This window comes from Agelaius tricolor, unplaced genomic scaffold, assembly GCF_023055355.1.
Source record: "Agelaius tricolor isolate 1412-34295 unplaced genomic scaffold, bAgeTri1.0.p SCAF_11, whole genome shotgun sequence".
NCBI classification, from domain to species: Eukaryota; Metazoa; Chordata; class Aves; order Passeriformes; family Icteridae; genus Agelaius; species Agelaius tricolor.
The window spans coordinates 17,060,986-17,082,869 of record NW_027269271.1 but is presented as its reverse complement, the minus strand read 5'-3'; the positions used below and the strand labels follow the sequence as shown (position 1 = coordinate 17,082,869).

Sequence of the window (21,884 nt, the reverse complement as noted above, 5' to 3'; positions counted from 1 at the left end):
GTTTCAGGGAAGTGCATGCTTACACTTTAGATATTAAAATATATAACTTTTACTGTACAATAGTTCAAGTATTTTTGTTTTCAAAGATGCTTCTTTTGGCACTGTTGCCAGGGCTTGAGTAGGAGTGGAGTGCACTCGTGTACACTTCATATACTCCCGTTCATCAGGTAATGTTTGAAAGGATATCTCCAAATAAAAAAATAAAAATTAAATTAAGTTCAACTCCTCAGAGTTTTCTCTTCTCTTGGAGGGCAGCTGGATTGTACAGCAAGGGAGCTTTAAGGCATCATTTTACCTTTGAGAGATATCAAAGCATGTCTTCTGTACCACTATATAGAATGGTAAATTTGTAATTGTTCTGCAGATCTTTTTGCTTGAGATTTATACCTGAGGCAGGTCTTAATGGCAGTTTTAACCATGAAGGACAGTTTTAACATGAAGCTTCTAATTTAATGACAGTACATACTAGTCAGTCTGTAAAGAAATTGAGAAGCTTTCTAGTTTATGGAGTGATGTGTGCCTTCTTTTTTTCTTTTCTCTTTGTTTTAATTTTAAATGAGCACACATGTTCTACCTTAATCTTTAGAGGTTTGAGGTTTGGGGCAGGAGCTGTGGAGACAAGAATACCTCAGGTTGTCAGTTATAAGTACTGAAGAGTTCAAGGTCTTGTCTTGCAGTAGACATCTTATCCTCTCTTCTGTCAGGTCTCTTACACACCAGTCTGCGTCTGGACCTCGCTAATTATCTTTATCAGATTTGCTTTAAAATATATTTCTTGAGATATATGATGCTTCTTTTGCAGTTTTTGAAGAATTTCTACCTATGTTGCATTACATTTGTCAATGTCATTGGATGGCTACAGTTTTTCATTTTCATTCATTAATAAAATGTGCTCCACATAGGAGTTGTAGAGACTCTAGCATGCCTAATGTGCATTTGTGTGTGTTTACTTGTCCCCCTAATTTCCTTAGGACAATTCTAATTTATACATGGTAATGGAGTATGTTCCTGGTGGAGAAATGTTTTCACATCTAAGAAGAATCGGAAGGTTCAGGTAAGAGTATTAATGACACTATTCCTTTTAAAAATCCTAATTTGCTGATTTGGGAAGAGGGGTTTGTAAAATTTGTTAGCATTGAGGAAAAAATTCTGAAGGGTTAAGTGCGTTTACCCCTTGTTCAGTGGACTTAAATTAGGCCGTGAAGAACTCCTGTTTATTTTTCATTTAGTTAATACAGGCATTTGTGATCTGTGCATGATAGAATCTTGGAATTCCTATGCATATTGTCACTGAAATTCATGGTAGTTTCTGAAAGTAAAATTTGAAGTCAAAGCTCTGCACTGTGGGATACGTTTATCTTGATTTGCATGTGTATTTTAGCTGCAAGACTTTAATTTAGGGAATGTATGTATCAATTCTGAAAATGTTTGGTTTTGCTCTTTCTTGTTGCACAGTAAAAGAACCAGTTAAAAGATACTTACTTTATCTATCCCTGACAGTTAGGTGGTTGTTTTGGTACCTTAGCATAGCATTGGGATACTTAATATTCTTTTAATTCTTCACAGTGAACCACATGCACGGTTTTATGCAGCTCAGATAGTGCTAACATTTGAGTACCTCCATTCATTAGACCTCATCTACAGAGATCTAAAGCCTGAAAATCTTTTAATTGATCAGCAAGGATACATCCAGGTATGATACTCTTCATATATTTAGGGATGAAGTTTTGTCTTGCAGTGTAGATTTAGGTAATTTGAGAAAACGTGTTTAGAATAAATGGTCTGTTAGCATGTTTGTGTGGAGCATTCAAATGCCATACAGTCTAGTAATGGTTAAAACCCTTGGGTTGTACTTCCTCTGACTAAAATTAAGTATGCACAGTAGAGCTGTCTGCAGTTGAGCCAGTTGTCAGGATTTCCCTTGGGGTCTGTGGTGAGAAGTAGGTGATTACATGGCTCTGTTCATCTGACCTATTTTATACGTCTGCCCTAGAACAAGATGAAAGATGCCCTAAAATGTCTGTTTCTCTGCACTGTCTATATAAGGAGTGTAGGAAAACCACCTTAGATATTAGCCCTGGCATGATAGTACTTAATGTCCATCAGATGAATCCCACCCTTGGAGAGTCTGAGCCTTCCCAGCACAGCTGGGGTGGGAGCTGAGTTGAGGTCTGCACTGCAGTGCTCAAATAACAGCTTTTGTTTTACAACAGTCTCTCATGGCACCTTCTCATCTTCCTCTTATCTCTTATGTTTTTAGCTAAATGGCAAATGGGAAGGCAGAGTGCAGCAACAAGCACTCTGCAATGCTGTGCAGTCCTTAAACTTAAAACGAAGTTCTTCTTCCCTCATTGTGTCACCTTTTGCCACAGCAGAATCTAAACAAGAAAATACATAATAAAAATGTTTGAGAGAAGTGTAAAGGATTCATATCTTATGTTGTTTATAACTGCAAGATAATTTTGCATGGAGTCTAAGATAATACTGTAGGGAGAAGATGAATACAAGTTTAATGTAGCTGGGGAGCACCATTAATGTATGACTGGTTTACTCCATTTACTGTGACTGCTTTACTCCAGCACTGGCAGCTCTCTCTGTGCAGCAGCATGTTTCTGTGATGGTGGCAGAGGGAGGCTTGTGTTCATATGTTGATGCTGCAGCTCCAAATTTTCTTTTTGTATTTTAAAGCCATTACTGTTTGTCCCATGTCTGCAGTGTATTCTTCATACATAGACTGATGTGCATTCCCAAACACAGAAATTATTCTTTGCTGACTGAAGCAGGTCTCTCCAGTCAGCATGTCACCCACTCCATTCAGTTCCAGCTGCTGATGCTGTTGTTTCTACCAAAAATGAAAAAAAGCTGCCTTGATAGTTTGGCTTCTTCAGTTGTGACATTAATGTACAGCAACATCAGCACAGGTTATTGTATAATTAGCAGTGATTCTCATTTGGTACAGTATGTTTTCTCAAGGAATGGGTTGACATTGAAAGCAAGAAGGAGGAAACAAAAGAAACAAGCACAGACTTAATAGCTTGAAACTGATCCCAGAATTCCACATGTCATTACCTAGGTTCTGTATGTATTCCACAATATGGTCCAGGCAAAACCACAGACAGTGTGATATTGCATACAGAGTTCTGAAAACTTACTGTAGAAAACATGACAAGTGAAATGAGGAATTTATAATGTCCAAGTATTTGCCATTTGTGAATACAGTTATTGCTACATTTCCCCCCCTCAGGCCTCAAATAAACAAACTTGACTCACATGATGCTTTCAAAGATACTCAGAATCAGAAGTTACTGGAAGACCTCTTCTATGTTGTCTTATTCCCACACTAATTTTACATATGAACTTTATACACTTATGCAATAAAATTCAAAATTTACAAGACTGGGGGATATATTGATCCTTTTTGTGATTCATTTATTTCTTAACTAAAGGAAAAGATAAATATTTATATTCTTCAAATTTTCAGCATTACAAACAGTCTGATGTTAAAATGTAACAAAAAATAATAATGTAATTGCAGTACATGTGGAAGATTAGTAAACCATAGTTTACTTATCTTTTAAATTATAAATAGAAGCTGATGTCAGGGTGATAATACATATTTTGTGTTCTTTATTAATTTTATCATGAGCCTTATTTATCTGACTTAGAAGTACCAGGAAGACTGACTAATAAAGATACATCTGACTATATGCTACTATGTGCTTTGAGAAATAAATTTTTCCCCTGTAAAAAAATGGCTTTTCAAAATATTTCTAAAGTACTTCATTTTAAATTTGTTTGTAGCAATGCACTTACAATCAATTTATTTCTTCTGGTGACAGGTCACGGACTTCGGCTTTGCAAAAAGAGTAAAAGGCAGAACTTGGACGTTATGTGGGACTCCAGAATACCTGGCACCTGAAATAATTCTCAGCAAGGTACTTTATCTTGTTACTTAGCCATGCATTTGATGCAGTTAAAGCTTCTCACCCAGTTTTCAAGCTCTGAGGGATAAACAGTTGCTGATACTTCCAAAAATTAAATCTTGATTAGTCGATTGACAAATGACACAAAATGCAGTCATTGCATTGTAAATATTTGTCTAGTATGCCAAAACTTATGCGAGATAAGGAATTTTCACGTAACTGTACCAAACTTCCTACATCTGCTTGCCATGTAACTTGTGAGGAGCAAAGAGATTTAAAGAACCTGTGATTAGGTTATTTAACTAACATCCTTATCAGAAGAACAGATCTGAGTGATTACATTCTGGAGTGTTAACACACTAGAACAAGAACTGTGTATGGGATGAATCAGTTGTCATTACATAACTAGTTGCAGAGTTTCAGGTTTAAGGCATTTGACATCAAATCAAACATGACAATCCACTGGTTTTACACGTAAAGCACATGCAGTCTTAGCTGACTGTAGATCTGTGTGTCCATTACTTGCATTAAGTGTTCCAACATTTTAAAAAAATTATTTATCCTATAGCTGTTTAACTGCAGCACTGTATGTTTTGCAAATGGAAAATATAGAACTGCTTATGCTATAAAACAGTCGTAGTGCATAATGTTAAAGTACATATTTAACATGTGCTTTAATTAAATACCCTTTACAGATCATCAAAAGTGAAAAAAAATACTTTGTTTGGAGAAAAATGTTTGTTGTTTGCATGTTTTCCCCCTGTGCAGCTAAAACAGCAGAAAAAATTACAATGCATCTACTACAATGTCTTCACAATAGATTTTCCTTAAAGACTGAGTCTGAGCCCTGAGCTTTGTAAAAAATCTCAGAGAACATATATGAAGTGGATGGGTTTGGTGGTTTCTTTGTCTTTCTTAACATTGAATTGGACCTACTAATGGTTTAAGGTTCAGGCTTTTAAGATCAGATCATAAATTACTCTAACAGCTAATTAACTAAACTTTTAAGCTCTTGTAGCTGGTTAACTGCATATGAAACTGAATGTTCCAAACTGTGGATAATCAAGCAAAATGGTGTCAGTGTACAATATAAGAAATGTTATGTATGTTGTTGTAATGAAATTTCCTTAAGCTTTGAAGAATTATCAGTCTGTAAAAAAATTGTTTTGATTTTAAATAAATAAGTTGTGCCCATTTACCCAGGAGTGTAAAGAAATCACTGACACTCATCAGAGGAATGTGTGCAAAATGCTTTATTTCCATCACTATTTCACTGTCATTGCTGTATTAGGTTTTAAGTGTATTGCTGTTGGAATCTGTGAATGCCAGTTTGGTTGGTGTCAGGTTGTAAGTTCTGTATTAAATGAACAATAATGTATTTGCTTTCTTTGTATTGCATAAGTACATAGATCTATACTGAAAATCCTAACCTGTATTAGAACCTGTACTAACAGTGGCATGTTTCATTTCATTCAGGGTTACAACAAGGCAGTGGATTGGTGGGCACTAGGAGTGTTAATCTATGAAATGGCAGCTGGATATCCCCCATTCTTTGCAGATCAGCCCATTCAAATTTACGAGAAGATTGTGTCTGGCAAGGTGAGTTAAGGCTCTGGGTGTTTCCACAAACACAGTTGTTTTTATAGAATCTGGGTTTTGGTGGAGGAGATACAGAATTCACTGGTCTCCAAACAGTGAGCAGTTTGAAAAGGACCTAGGAGAAGTTTGTAATGTACGTTTCATAAGTACAGACATTGTTACTTGAAAACCAAAGTTATAAAAATCTGTTCCCTGCCTTCAAATTTAAAATGCAAGTTACTAAATTTACAGACACTGTGGTATTATATCCTTTTATGCTTGGATTAAAGTGATCCAATGACTGTTAACAACTACTTAGCTGTGTGCTTAATTTGCCTAGCTATTTTCTATAATTTTTTTTTTTGCAATTTTTGAGAAGCCCTGAATAGTTTCCATCACTCCTAGGTCTCTTTACTTCCACAGTCTTATAGGTAGACATGGCTAATGTTGTTTGGCTTTCATTGTTATATAAAAGTTTTGAAAAGTGTATCCAATGTTTCACATTTATTTTTCATTAATATCTCTTAGTCTGCTGGATAGCAGCAGAATGTAGTCATTCTGTTGTTTCCCCTGCCAGCCAGTGTTGATTCTTTGTGCTCACTTGATCTGTTACAGTTGTTCTCTTCCTTGCCCTACACAGACACATGCTGTGCTGCATCTCAGGTGCTTCTGTAATTCCAATCAAGGGCAGTACCTCAGTAGGCCTGTGGTGCCCTGCACTGAGGTTGATTCTTGTTTAATAAAGAAGGTGATTGGTGGTTGCTCTTTGAAAGGTTTGATGTTGTGAACCTTCAGCTGTGTCCGTGAATATATGGGAATTAATTTACAAGGACATATTTTTAAAGAAATCTTTTTCTTCTAAACTAAAAACAAAATGTTAGGCAGTTTTTGTAGTCTTATCTAATTGGCTTGACATCTGTAAAAGGTTATCTACCTTTTTTACTGAGTCTATGGATGGACTACAGCAGAAATAGTACTGGACATCAGCTCTGGAGACTGTAATTCAGTCCTCAGCTATCAGTTGTTTGCAACCTGGGGTCTTTCATTTATTCTACCTCATTTGCATAGTTCTCTACATAAAAATTTGAGTTAATATTTCCTTACTTCTCAGTGGTCTAGATATTATAGTCATTAAACCTGTGAATTTCTCGTAATCTACAATAGAACTATATTGGTAGGTAAACTGAAGCAGGGTTCTTAATAACTGGACTTCTTGATTTTTTAAAATGTTTTTATGTTAAGTAATTCCATGATCTATATTTACATCGTAACTGATCAGCTCAATATCGGGAGTGTCAAACACTGAGACTATGAGGATGATAAATACAGCTTTCTGCCTGTTCTTTTCCCCTTCCTTCTCTCTGCCAACTCAAATGGTGTCAGTAGATCATTTGTTAGAAAAACCCTTTGTAATTACATCCCACGAATCATCTTCAAATATCCTTTAGCCAGGTTTGAATGAATTGCAAGTCACTAGTGTGCTGTCTTCAAATAGTGCTGTTATGTAAGGCTTCTGATGTTGGTGCATTTAGTTATGAGAAACAGATTGCAGTACAGCATGAAGTTCCAGATTGACTTTTCATATATGATTGCTGAATGTACAGTTATTTCAAAGCATATCTATGTATTTATATGCTGTATATATGCTATATACTGTGTCTCCTCTGTATGTGTATATATATATACATATATATATATATAAAATCTATAAATGTATACCTAGAAAATAGCTGAGACTGTCTTGAGATGATGTGTTGTTAAAACGCCAAGTTCAACTTAGCTTTTAGATCACTCTTACATTAAATTAATATCATGCCCCCTAGAAACTTCCAGTTCAAGAAATTGTAGATGGGCAATGTAATGCTGCTGATGAAGGCTTTGTGAAACCGAAATGCATGTGCAACAATAATCATCTCTCTCTTCATGCATTCCTGCTTGATTTGGTTTTAGAAGAAAGATAAAAAATTGCCCTACTGTTTCCCTTTGTGTTGTTTCCCTTCACAGGGGAAAGAATCAAATTTGTATCATGCTTTTTAATGTTATGGGTGTATAATTTTAGGTGAGGTTCCCATCACACTTCAGTTCAGACCTAAAGGATCTTCTAAGAAATTTACTCCAGGTAGATTTGACCAAACGATATGGAAATCTCAAGAATGGTGTAAATGACATAAAGAATCACAAGTGGTTTGCAACTACAGATTGGATTGCCATTTATCAGAGAAAGGTAAGACCCTTCCTGATCAAAAGTATTACAGGTCTTTAAAGGATTGAAGTAAAATTTCTAATTGTTGTGTTTAATTTCCATTCCCTAGCTCTGTGACTTCTTAATTGAGAAAGGGTGAAAGTAGTTTAATCTTTTAAGGTTCCAAAGGATATGTATAGATTGAATTATGTTTGTTTCTTCTGGGTATTCTAGCCTGGACCTCTGTGTACATTCACGTTCTCTTTAACACACATGTTGTGCGTTAGTCTATTTCTGGATTATCTCAGGACAAGGCATCTCCTGCCTCTCTCACTTTTTATTTAACCCCTGCTTTAGTGGCATCTATAAATACTCCTCCACAGCAGAAATGAATTTGTTTTCCTTTCCAGCCAGCACTCAGACTGTACTTTAGTGTGGAGAAGCTCATGCCAAAGCTAGAGCTTTTTTTTTCTCCTAAAGCAACCTGCTCCTTCTGTAAAAAAAGCTAGCGATAAGTGATAATATTTAAAGAAATTGGTTTGGATTTGAAATGCTAACAGTCTTGGCTATAGAGGCATGAACTTGCTGCTGTAACAGCAGTATTTTAAGGGCCAAACCTGAATATTAACAATAGTTTATAAAAAGAAACTGGTTGTTTGGCTACACAAACTGACAGTACAATTGTTGAATTATTCACTAATGTATTAATTACTAGAAGACAGGGTACAATTAATGCATCCTGTATTCCTTGCATTAAGTATAGATATTTTTAAGAAAATATTCCCCATTGTGGAATTCTAATTATCTGTTCTTCACTTTCTTAATGGCTCTTTGCAAGGAGGCATTATATGCACCAAGATTCATTTGCCAGTAGGCTGTTTGGGAACACCCAGGCCCCATAATATTAACAGTGTTTTAATACTGTGCTAAATACTCTTAGCATTGCTAGTGTACTGCTATAGTGAATTACTTTCACATAAATAAGAAATATTTTTAAATGTTAAGAAGTAGTAGAGTCAGAATAACTATTACTAAATTTAAAGGTTGTGAAAACTGATACCGAGTAAGTTTGAAGCTTCCAATTATAAAGAATAAATATTGTAATAGGGTCTGAATCAACAGCATGGATTGTAATGTCATTCAAGTAGTCACAGAAATACAGCAATAAACCTTAGACTTATACTAGTTTTTCACAGTGGCTGTTACCACAGCATGTATTCTCCTGAATAAACTTAGTGTTCCTTGGCAGCTAATGTCATGTGAATGGTTTTGGGGTTTTTTGGGTTTTGGTTTTGTTTTTTTTTTTTTGTTTTGGGGGTTTTTTGGTTTTTTTTTTGTTTTGAGGTGTTGTTTAATGCTATGGTCATAAGTAAACCAGTCAATTACTTAATATTTTGAATACAGAATCACAAAATTTGCTGATTTGGAAGGGACCCACAAAGATCATCAAGTCCAACTCCTGGTCCTGCACAGGACCCCAGAAGTCGCACCATGTACCAGAGAGCATTGTCCAAACACTTGTTGAATCTCTCAGGCTGGTGTGGTCACCACTGCCCTGGGGAGCTGTTCCAGTGCCCAAACACCCTTTGGGTGGAGAAACTTCTCCTGACATCCAACCGAAACCTGCCCTGACTCAGCTTCAGGCCATTCCCTCGGGTCCTGTCAGTGTCACTGAGCAGAGATCAGTGCCTGCTGCTCCTCTTCCCCTCCCGAGGAAGCTGTGACTGCAGTGAGCTCTGCCCTCAGTCTCCTCCAGGCTGAACAGACCCAGTGCCCTCAGCTGCTCCTCACAGCTTCCCCTCGAGGCCCTTCACCACCTTTGTTGCCCTCCTCTGGGCACTCTCTGATAGTTCAGTGTCTTCCTTACATTGAGGCACCCAAAACTACCCCCAGCGCTCGAGGTGAGGCCGCCCCAGTGCAGAGCAGAGAGGGACAATCCCCTCCCTTGCCCAGCTGCTGATGCTGTGTCTCATTTGAAAGTGTTCTAAAGTTCAAGCAGTAAATGAGATATTTTCTGTGCTCTGAGTTTTGCTGTAATAAAGTAACTGAAAATCAGTTTAAGAAGACAGACAGAATTCAGATACTGGTAATGTGTGCCTTTGTAGGCTAGGTATGTACACAGACTGTGTGTTCACTCAGGCTAAATCACTGAAACATGGATCTTGTTTTAAGAATAAGAGGATATACAGGTGACAATTGCACGCAGAAATGAACAAGTTACTGTTATTTCTTGGCAGTGTATAGTGGTATTGCCCACAGTCTGGAGTTTAATTTTGTTAGTCTGTGCTGTACCTCTTTAATTTACTGATCTACACATGCAACACATCCCCACCATCAGCAATCTACCTGGGGGCACAGTGTGGTGTGATCCTCTGCCTCAGCTGGAGATGTGCCTGCCCCGTTTCATTGTGTCCCCACCATTCTGCCTCTGGCACACCTACTCCTTGAGATGTTTGGGAAAAAGATACTGATTACTTTGTTTCTCCAGGTTTAAATTTGCATCACGTGCATAACTTTGTAATTTTGCTTACCTTATGGTGCAGTCTTTGAGTGACTCCTTCAAGTCATTGCTTGTGTCTCATTGTGGCCTAGTTTTTAGAAGGCTTTCACTTCTCACTTAGCTCCTAGGAGAAACTTCATAAAATATGCAGAACAAATTCTTTTCCACTTGAATTAGGTTAGTTTTTATTTGGAAATAGAAGATTGTTTTCAAGTAGGAGGGAGAGGCATTCCAAACTTTTCTAAGATTTTTGTGTAGTGGTGGTGGCAATCAACGTACTCCATGTCCTGTGCTAATGAGCTGGAAGGAGCAGGATCACCTCTGCAAGGAGGGGACTAATCTTTGTTTTGAGTCTGTCAGCAAGAGATTAATCTTTTCCAATTTAGATTCACACATCTAGGCCTCTACCTTCCTAGGTTGGTTTTGTTTGTGCCGTGACTTAAATCTGTAGTACCTGATTTCTTGGCAGGATGTGAGAAGTAATGGGAGTATTGCTGTGCTCATTATTACAATGTTAAATCTGGTATTCGGTGGTATTCGGCCAGTAACATTTCATTTGCCTTTTTCTATTTCCTACCAATACAGGTAGAAGCTCCATTCATACCAAAGTGCAGAGGTCCTGGAGATACCAGCAACTTTGATGACTATGAAGAAGAAGATATTCGTGCTTCTCTAACAGAAAAATGTGCAAAAGAATTTGCTGATTTTTAGTAGGAGTAAGAGGACAAGATGACATCAGGGCTCACATTGGGATCTTTGCACTCTGTTAACAGATGAGGTGGAGCTGAGACCATCATATGTCAAAACAGTTACCTAGTTACTTCATTCCACAAAGCTGACTGAGGTCTTTATTGCCATCTTCCATGTGTGCAGTTTGCACCAACCCTTCTAACTAGGCACAATTAAGCAAGCACTGTTTGTGCAGTAACACAGAATAATAGACCACTTTCCTACTTAACTTTGGTTTCTGTCGTTCTTTGTTTCTGTGTATTGTTCATTTTCCCCCTTTGAAATGAAGTAGTTTTTTACCCAAGAATGCTCCATTTTATTTTGAATAATGTATTATTTGTGTGAGTGAAATGGAAGGTGTTGCGGCTAGTGTGATTTAGACTGAAGTGAAAGATAAATGTTGCTTCTAGTCTGTGCCAGCCAATAATTCATGTCTGTCTTGTGTCTGATGCTACAATTTATAATAATTTTTTAGTAGCTCAGACTAAACCTAGCCAACATTTTTAGCATTTTTGAAGGTAGTATTTATCGCCATATAAATGTCTGCTAAATTAACTTAAAAACATTTCTTCCTGGAGGCTGACCAAAATTCAGTAGAATCAATTGGATGGCTTAAGTAGGGGACAGTAGCTAGACCCCGTGCCTTGGTTTTCTACATCCCTGCAGTTTTCGTCACTGCCTCCTTCCTTTGTATTTCCCACCTAGGCAGTAGGCAAGTTGCCATAACCAGACTGTACCATGGAAAGCTTGCAGTCTCATTAGAGGGAGTAATTCCATCTGGTCTGGACTTTGGACCATATTAAACCAAGTCAACTTACCAGCATTTCAGTTGGCAGGTGTGAAATGGCTTGTTTAAGATCAAGAACCCTAAACTCTTAAAGGAAGTTTTGGTCAGTACTGTAGAGAATTCATTTTGATTCACTTTTTCTTCTTCTGTTTTTTTCTTATTTTTTTTAAAGTAGCCAAGATTTCGGCTCCCAAAGTATTCCTTGCTTCAAGCCTTTTTTGATTAAAAAAGGCATCCATTAGAATAAAAACCATCATGCCACAGAAAGCAAAATGCGCTCTGCCATTAGCTATGAAAAAACAAATGGTTTAGCAAATGCAAAATAATGTTCTAGATGCATCGCTGGATGAACACGGTTATTTTTTGTTAGCTGTTAAGAATAAGAGGTTATTGCCAAGTTTTTATTCTGGTATACTATATTAGTAAACTGAGGATGGAGTACTGCTACAATCATTTTCTTTTTAATTACAGCACTTCATTCATGAAGAAAAAGAGATCAAGTATAAAAACTGCAACAGCTGAGTTTATTTTAGTTGCGTTGTGTCTTCATTTCTAACCTACTTTCTTTCAATCAATCAGAATGTATGGTCACACAGATACAAGTATTTGGGTTTAATTATGTTTTGTATACTCTCACCAACTGACTTAAAAGGTATTGCTACCATGTGCTAGCTTTGGGCACTTTTACACATTTATTTCAATGTTAATAATCAGCGGCTCAGCACTTTTTTCGGGGTTGCTTTTAAACTTATTCATAGTAGTTTTATTTGAACACTTGGTTCTGGCTGTCTCAGTGACCTGTCTTAAAACAGCACATCTAAAAGTTTAAACTAGACTCATGTTTTATGATAAATTTACATGCATACAAGGATGAATTGTTTTTTTTAAAAAATGAGCTATATTGATACATAGCCATTGGATTTGTTTGAATGCCAGTGCAAATAAACAGCTGGCGTTCCTTCCTTTTAATCTGTACGACACTCCTAAAAGAAAGGCCTTTGTAGACATTTTACAAAAGAGTATGAAACATACCACCCAATGTTCTGTCTGTTTAGGTTGTTGAGCATTTTTGCACAACGTCATTAGGAGGCTGACACTGAATGCAGTCTTTGTCCACCCATATTTACATACATGCAAGAAAAGTATAAGATACTTTGCTGTAGCAAATTTTATGTAACAAAGATATATCGTCACATTAATAAATTTAAAGAAATCCTTTGTATGAAAATGTTAAAATCTTTTGTATTTCATTTAGACCAAGGACATGCTGCTGTATGCTAGCTGTATGCGATAAATTCTACAGTAACTTTGTTGTCGTTTATGAACTTTAAAAGATTTTAATAAATGTTGAAGATCACAATTTGATTCTGTTATGATTTTAATTTTTAATCATTACATTTGTAGTTCTAGGAAGGTTCAAAGATTTTTCTGTTCTGTAAAATACTGTAATCATTCATCTTGCGTGTACAATAAGACAAAAGTCTAGGAAATTGGTTCTGACGTGTCTGTCTGATATCCAGATTAAATTCTACACGGGCATAAGTGGAAAAGTCATCATAATGCCATGATATTATGCTATTTTTTAATTTTATGAAAATCCTGTTAGAAAGTAAAACACTTTTCCAATATGGCATAATAGACTTCAGTATGGAAATGAGATTCTATTTTGGAAAAGGAGGGGAAGTGTGCAATTTCCAAGGCATTAGTGAGTACATTTGACAATGTGAGTATTATACAACCCTCTCATTTAAACACAGTCATGAAATATAACTACAGAATATTATGTTACCTGTATTTAATTTGAAAAATCCTTTTCACAATATGGAAAAATTGTATATCTATGACAGTAGAAGCTTGTTAATTTTACACATTTGAGGAATTAAGTGTTGAACTATATGGTATATTTTAATTGTACTCTAGTTGTATGTAACTTTCATTTCCAACATAAAGGATTGTATCTCATTAAGTAAATTGCTTTTTTTATTATCTTGTCAGTTGCATTAAAACCCTTATTTTTAAATCCTTTAAAGTATTTTACTAATTTTTGCAAATAATTAGATGTTTTTAAGTGCTGCAATAGTGTGCAATAGTAAACATTTATATACAGAAGTGCAAATTAAATTATGTACAACACTTGTGCTGCTTCTTTGTGAATCAGAATGTTGTATGATGACAGTTGTTGCACCTCCCCGCATGTGAGCAGGGTTTGAGAGCAAGAGGAAAAGGTTGTGAAACCTACTTGACATATGAGTTGGGGCACAGTAAGCTTTACACTAACTAGGGTGTCTGGAGAAGGTGATGTGTAGAACATTAAAGGCACTATGAGAAGTCTTGGACTTCTTAGACAATCAAAAGCAAGCAAGGTGATCATTAGCTTCAGTATTGTTTGTCTTCATTTTATTTTCATTCAGACTCAATGCTTTTTATTAAAGATAATTGCCTGTTTTTAAACTGTCTGCAGATCCCGCTGTAAAAACTTTGTGCTGTGTCTCATTGTGCTGTGAAACAACTGATAGAAGTAAAGACTGTTCATGGTCTTGGCATTGTCTGTCTTAAGGCTTTTTCTGCAAGTGGTGTTTGGAGAGGCTTTGGTGCCTGCTCTGTAATGCAGCTCCTCCCCTTCCCACTGTCTGAGCCGAGCTGTGGCCTCTGTGCTTCTGCTGCTGTGCGCCTGCGCTCTTGTGTTCTTGGTTTCCTGGTACCACTGCTACATTACATTTTAAAGACCTTTGTACTTTTTCTAAAGCTCAGCTAAAAAACCTGTGAAAATACTGTCTTCTGCTTTTACTACAGCTCCTAAACAAGCACAGCATGCTGAGCCACAGATTTGAAGGTGTCATTCAAATCTGTTCTGATTTCCTACATAAGGAGGACTTATCCCAGATCAGAATTGAAGAACCATTCCATAAGAAATGGGTAAAAAACCAATTCCATTCTCTAGCTGAGGTGCATATAGCTGATCTGGATCTATTTGATGATATTAAAAAAAAAAAAAGAGAGAGTTTGACCACCACAGTTTTACAAGTGTGGGTCTTGCATTCATTTTAAAAATGTTTTTCATGGAAAGGTATTTTCATGAGGTATTGACTGATTTAAGTCCTTTAACAGAAAGGTAAAATATGAGCCCCTAGCTTCAAGCTGGGCAGTAAAAGGGTTAGAACTTCACAAGGATGTCTAAATGCCTTATAGATAGTAAATGTTTGTCATCTTACATAGGGATTATATGAAGTTTTGGATTTTTTTAGAAGTGTAAGATGGGTACCTAGAGGCAAGACAGGATCTCATGATATTTTCCCTTTCTAACTTCTGAATTTGATGATGAATAAAAGTATGAATTAAATCTGAGATCTAGTCACATTTTTACCTCTTTTTATTGTTTGGATTTGGGAAGGGGTATCGTATGACAAAAAGGGATGCCTGAAGGAACTTTGCATATACTGAAAATGTATTTTATTTTTATAATTGACTAGTACAAAGAGTGTAGTCCCTCAGAGGGATAAAAGCAGCTTGAGGTTTCTATGACATCATTAGGATCAGTTCCCACCAGTGTTTCAAAGCCAGTAAAAATTCTTTAGAATCCTTACAGCTTCATTGTGCTGTTCTCTCCCTTGGAGGGTCAAGTACCACTGTCTTTGCAAAAACATATTCCTAAGAATTGTGTGTGTATGGCTCTTTGCTTTGAAGCTTTAAAGAAACATAGTTGTGGTGTTCATTGATATGAGCTGCTGTCAGTGAAGCACGAATGGAAGAGCAAGTGACAAACTTGCACATTTCTTACTGCTGCTAAGCTCACAGGTCTGGCCTGTGATGGAACACAGTGGCAACACAGTTGTCTGATGGCAAGGCTGCAGCACAAAAACTCTTCAGGATGAAAGGTTGGAGTTTGAGGAAGGAGGTCAGTGATCTGTTCCATCTGTATGCAATGACAGTAACAGGTGTTTTCCTTTGCTGGGAGGTTGTTATCAGAGACTTCTTCCTTTGCCTTTGCTTCCAAGGTGCTGTGGATGATCAGAGAGGACACAGCTGTAGCTATGTTGACACAAACGGAGCAAGGTCTCAGCAGCCTGGCAAGCAGTGTGGTACATTCTGAGTGTGTTCAGTAAGTTCCAGGAAAAATTACTGCTGACTAGGGCAAAAAAGAGAAAATTGGAGTGCTGGAAAGGCTTGGTTAACTGAAATTCTTCCCCCACCAAGGTAATTTGATTCAATTGAAGAAAAAAAAAATATATCCAAGACCTCTCTTTGATTTAGTGGTGTAGTTATGCCTCGGTCTACACAGCAATATCACAAAAGTATTGCTCTTTAATTTGTATCTACATTGCTACTTTGAATGTGTGTGTAGTTATCTAAATTACAGTTCAACAAAATGAATGCTTGATTGGGATGTCCTTTCACTTTCTCCTGTCTTTGCCATCCTTCTACTTGATGCTTTCATGAACTGGGGATCTGAGTGTCAGGACTCTGTTAGTGAGAGGTAACAACCTGGATAAGTAAAACATGATTCACCCATCTCTAGGCATGTTAATTCAGGTTAAGCAACCAATATGTAATCCTTTTATGAATGCCCAGTGTTTATCAAGTATCTGTTTTCAACTGCCCCCCTAAAAAAAGGCACTGTGTGTCCTCAGTTAATACATTGTCTTTATTTCCCTTTTTCTCTGGCCATATTGGGAAGTGGCATTCTCTGGCATTGGGAAGTGGGCATCCGGCAGGCTTGCTTACCAGTGGAAAAACTAAGAGAGGAACTGAGCAGGCAGCCTTAGTAAAAAAATCCCATTGGGGCAGAAAGAGGATTACAGTGGCAGAACATGTGATGTAACGTGCATGTGGTGATACAGTTTGTTAGTGCAGGCACATGAATTCATCTCCAGAGTGGTTCTGCTTCCACAGAACCACTGCAGAGAGCCACCTCCCAAGGCCACAGCACCCACAGCTCATGGATTCTGGAAAGGAATTTCGAGCAGGACTGAGTTTGCTGTAAGGGATGTTTCCTGCCAAGATAAGTATTGCAGGGAATGCTGGGAGGAAAATAACTCCCTAAAGTCTCATAAACTTATTTAGTCTTTCTTAAAGCCACTCAAGGAAACTTGAAATATCAGCACAAATTCTTTCTCACTTGGGATTTGTACAACTCAAACCTCTGCTTTAGGGCATACCTAGTATTGTGTCTGAAGTTATTAAACTCGTCTTCATTCTGCTACTACATATTGACTAACAGAACTCAACTCTGACTTTTCTTGAAGTTTTTTTTAATGTTTCAGGTTACTGCAAAATCCTGTCAACTCAAACCATGAAAGGAGATGATCTTTAAGGTCCCTTCCAACCCAAAGTATTCTATGATTGCATCTTCAGTTTTCCATAACCAGCTGTTCTAGTTACATTTATTTGCCAGTAGATGTCACATTTACATGGTGTGGAATGCTGTGTAAGAAATGTCAGCTGCAGAGCACAGTAAGAACAAGAGACTTGGAAAGTATTTAAGAGCAATAGGGAATGAAAAATTTAGATTGTACCAGTCACATAATATGTCAGGGAATAATACATGCAATACCAACCATGACTATTTGTTCTTTGTGTATTAGTAGATTTTGCCTTTAAATCCTTTTTGAGTTAATAGTTGCAATATTTTTTACTGGTTTTCAGATCTTGAGCAAAAAAGGAGATTTTGACACTAATTTGAACAAAACTATTTTTTTGTAATATGTATTATTGCATGAACTATATAAAAATTTCACTAAAAATCCCTGATTGATAGTTCCTATTTCCATTTGAAGCCAGAACCAGAGGTGAGTGTCTGTACTAATAGCCCACAATCACATTTCTATTTTATGTGCAATTGAAATTTCAGAAATAGACAGTTCTTAACCAAAGATGGTCACCAATAAAAATTGAAAAGTATTCCTATGCTGATTTGTTAAGTAAATAGTATTTATAGTAGAGTGGATATAAACTTTTGAGTTGGATGGTAATCAAATTTAGACATATCTCTACTAATTATGTTTACAGGCAAAAGAACAATGTTTATATTTTTCTGAATTATGTGATCACCAGAGCAGTTGGAGAACAAGTTACAACAAATGTGCTCTTGAGAGCACCCATGATCAGAGCCTCATCAACCAATTTAAGAGCTGAGTAAGTTTTTAAATTATCAGTTTAACTGTTACAATCTTAACCCAGAACTGTTGAATGTCATGTCTGCTCATGTTCAGATGCATCTGGGTTTGGTTTATATCAAAGGAGAGAGTAGAGGGGAAAACAGGGTCATCCAATGTGTGACTGGAACATTTGCCCCCCTGTGGCAGAGCTTCCTTTCTTGCAGTCTGTTCTGGCAACCACTGTCCTACCAAAGCAAAGTGTGCATGCTTTGAGCTTGCACATTGATGCACAAATCATAGGGATGCCATTCCTTCTGGTCTGCTCACAGTTCAGTGCCTAAGAGCAGACAGAGCACCTGTAAGTCCCCCCAGCAGAGCCAGTGAGTGAGACCCTTCCCTGGGTCTGGGGTGCTTTCAGAGGGCTGAGGAGCAGCATCCTGCAGGGCTGAGCAAAGGATGAAATGCCAGACTCTGGCCTTCCACACCTGGCATCATTTCTGGCAGCTACACCAAAATAACAACATGGAGAGAAGATGCCAGTATTTGCTGAGACATGGTCGCTTTACAAATCTTAAAAATCTGGATATTTCTGACAGTCAGTTCTTCACTCCCAGGAGAAGAGCTTCCCAGCAAAGTGGGGGAAAAAAACTAGCACTAATTTTTCAATGTATTGTTTGAAATATAGCTGAGATTTCTGCTTGTGTTTTGTTGACACATTTCTGTCTGTAACTGTTTTTCTGAGTGCATCACCATGTTCTGCTTTTTCATTTGCCTCACTTCCTGCAACCAAGTGCTACATTTTAGATTTCCCAGAGAGGTAGTAGCTATCTCACTGAGATGTCTGAGCCATGTTTATACAAAGTGTTTTTATCATGCTGGATTCCCTTTAACAGTGTTGGTATTTCATATTAATGCTTTTTATAAGCTTCTTGCTACATTATTACAAGCTGGGCAAATATGTGGCAGGTATTACCACTAGTATGAGCACAATGAGCTGTGTTTTATACAGCGATTTTTTAAAATGAAGTATAAGCTTTAAAATAACAAAGGTTTAAGTCTAGACAGAAGCTTTATTAAATACGAGCAACTACTACAATAAGGAGTTGCATAACAAAATAAGTAGGGCAGGAAATTCTCAGTGAAGTGGATATAATTCAGGTGCAGGAAGATTTATTTAAGCAATTCAGTCTTGGAAAAAAAGAGGAAGCAAAAGCATAAAGGTGTCACTGGCCTTGCATTCTAGTTAGCTACTGTACACATTCATTTTTAGGCTGTATGAAGAGAGTGCAACTTTAGTCATCTTACTGGAGATTCATATGATTATGAGAAAAAGGTCAGGTAATGCATATTGTATCCAAATTACCTTAGGATACTAAAGCAAAGGTTTCGGGGGCTCCCCAGCAGGACAGAAGCCAGATCTTTGCCCCTGCCTGGTCAGTGAGTCTGAGCAGTGCTGCTTCCCTCAGACTGGCAGCCAGGAGCTGTCACTGATCCAGCGCTGGGCACCTGCAGAGCCCCCAGCCTGGCAGCCAGAGCTTTCACAGGAGGTTGTGCACATCTACAGACCCTGTTCTTTACCTTGTGGGAGAGCACCCTGGGAACTGCAGGGAAGGTAAATTCAGGCCCCCTGCCTGCTGTGCTCTGATTTTGTGTTTAATGCATACTGTAACACAACTGCCTCCAAAATGAATGCCAGGCTGGTACCAAGTCACTGCTGCATTCTGGCTGTGGGTTTTCTGCCTCCCTTCCCTCCTCACTTGCTTAACACCATTGTGATCTTTATGCTTTTGTCTAGGCTTTATGCAGAACTTCAGAGCAACATGACAATACCCAGCCATGCAGAGCACCTTGCAGGCCAGAAGGGGACTGTGAAGAAGACACAGCATGGTTTTTGGAGGACCTTCCTGGCCAAGACAGGAATTGAAGAGAAGCACTTCATTGCTGGACTCCATGGGCTGGGAACTGTCTCTCATTTCTCTGTGGAGTGCTGAAGTAGGGAAGGGACAGCAGGACAACAGGTATTAAGTTGTTGATACTGTGGAGAAAGGTAGGTGGCAAAATTCCATTCAAGCAAACTAGAAATACTAAGGGCAGGGATGGAAAAGACCTTCAGTGAGGAATGACAGTTTTCTGAAAGTAAAGTGCTGAAAAGGTGCAACTGGACCAGTAATGGGGATTTTTCCTCTTTCTGGATAGATAGGTAGGAGCTGGGAGAAACTGTGGAGAAGACCCTTAGTTACTTTACAGTGCAAGGATGTCTCAAATCATCAGTACCATCTAGGTGTGATAAAAACGTAGTGTGGGGTAAGGGGCCATTCAGAGCACACTGGAAGGGGAGAAGGTACTGCCAAGACCCTACTGCAAGCCCAGGGTGCAGCTCCAAATGTCCTCTCCTGGAAGGTGAATGTACAGAAAGGAGAAATGGAAACAAGATCAGAAAATGCAGACCACAAAAGGGCTGTGGTCATTCAGATGTTTGAGTCTATATAAGAATGTAAATACCAGAGAAACAGAGAAGTCAAATATTACACTAAACAATATTAAACTAAAGATTATTACTACAGGAACAAACAGGTATAAACTGTTTCTATATTTTTTAAATTGTAGATTGAAATTTCTTAATCCTCTGCAAAGAGGAGCTGGACAGAGCCTTTCTACAGGGCAGAGTGGGGTGAGATTCCCCATGGGCCCCAAGGCAGTGCTGGGTGTGCTTGTGTGAAGGCTTGGCTGTGATGCCAGGAGATCAAGCCCCATGGCCTGGATGGTTCCTTTCCAGTCTTGTATTTCTAGGAGGGAAATTATGCAAAAGGGATTTTTAGACTGTTGTTAGTAATTGACGGGACATAGCTATACATTTATTCAGTTTGCTGAGCAAACTGGCGTATTACACCCATGTCACTTCCATAGTAATGACAAAAGTTACTTAGAAACAGCCTGTGCCCCCATTGGATTCCCATGCTGCCAGTGCTGGGCATTATATGGACTTGATGATTTTTTGGCCACCAGCCACATCTGGATGAAATCTCTTGCTGCTCACAATGAGCAGCAGGAACCACAAATGATCGCGGCCAGCACAGAAATGTCTCCCTGAAAACCCAGAGGAGAAGCAAGCACCTTCCAGCGCTTGTTCCACGCTGCGGTTCAGGTCCCGGCGGCAGCAGCAGCTCCCAGAGCCGGGGCCGTGAGGGGAAGGCGCGGCCCCCGCGGGACTACAACTCCCAGCAGCCCCCGCGGCGCCGGCGGCTCGCGGCCTGCATGGCGTCTGCTGCTGAGGGCGCAGGGCTCCCCGAGGGCCCCGAGGGCGCTGAATCATTCGGTCGTTGTTGGCAAAGAAATACGTGTTTAACACGGGGCTAGATCCATTCTACTCTGTATAATGCCACCTTATTGAGAGGGGTTTCCCCTCGATTTCCTGTGTTACTTTCTCACTCAGCTTCCCCAATGGTTTTTTTACCCAGGGCACTGAAAAGAAGGTTCCGAGGGCTTTATTTAGCCCTAGGGAGCTGAAATTCATTACCCTCTGCACAGCTCGCAGGGTGCTACGCTCTCCTTTTGCCACATGTGCCGAGCATTTTGTCTTCTACTCTTTAACTGCCAGGGACAAAACAAAAGGATAGGAAGGATTTGCAGTAGGAAACTGACATTTTTCAATACCCTGAAAACAGGGTCCACTGGTGTCCAATACCTGCACTGACCTTTGCATGTTTCCCCTCATGTGATAGCAGAAGTTCAGACACACACACAGGACTGACCCCTTGACCTGGATCTACCAACCCTGGTCTCACTTGGTTCCCTGCATGGCTTGGATACTTTTTCTTTTTGGCCATAAGTGGGATGCAAATAGTCAAACAAAAGGCTAATTCACTTCTCTGCTTTATCTCCCTCCAGACATAATTTCATTATAATTAAATTACCTTACCCCAATGAATGAAAATACAAGCCACAGATCATATTCCATGCTGAATTTTTCCATAACCCATTTCCTTAAAATTCCTCTCTTTGCTGTTCAAGGTCCTCTAGAAGGAATGCATGAATCGTGTGAGCCTCACTTCAAATACTCAAAGGATTAACTGAAGAACATGATGAAAGG

The 21,884-nt window shown here is 38.4% G+C and overlaps 1 protein-coding gene across 5 annotated transcripts in view; it reads left to right on the top strand.

The window, feature by feature from the left end:
- Nucleotides 1–13,832, top strand: part of PRKACB (protein kinase cAMP-activated catalytic subunit beta) — an 81,035-nt gene extending 67,203 nt beyond the window's left edge. For all 5 annotated transcript variants that reach the window (XM_071436411.1, XM_071436408.1, XM_071436407.1 and 2 more), the window contains 6 exons: nt 972–1,054; nt 1,567–1,693; nt 3,840–3,935; nt 5,400–5,522; nt 7,561–7,725; nt 10,769–13,832. In XM_071436411.1, coding sequence (XP_071292512.1) covers nt 972–1,054; nt 1,567–1,693; nt 3,840–3,935; nt 5,400–5,522; nt 7,561–7,725; nt 10,769–10,894 — 720 coding nt within the window. In that variant the 3' untranslated portion in view covers nt 10,895–13,832. The remainder of the gene's footprint in view (nt 1–971; nt 1,055–1,566; nt 1,694–3,839; nt 3,936–5,399; nt 5,523–7,560; nt 7,726–10,768) is intronic.
- Nucleotides 13,833–21,884: the final 8,052 nt, after the last annotated feature.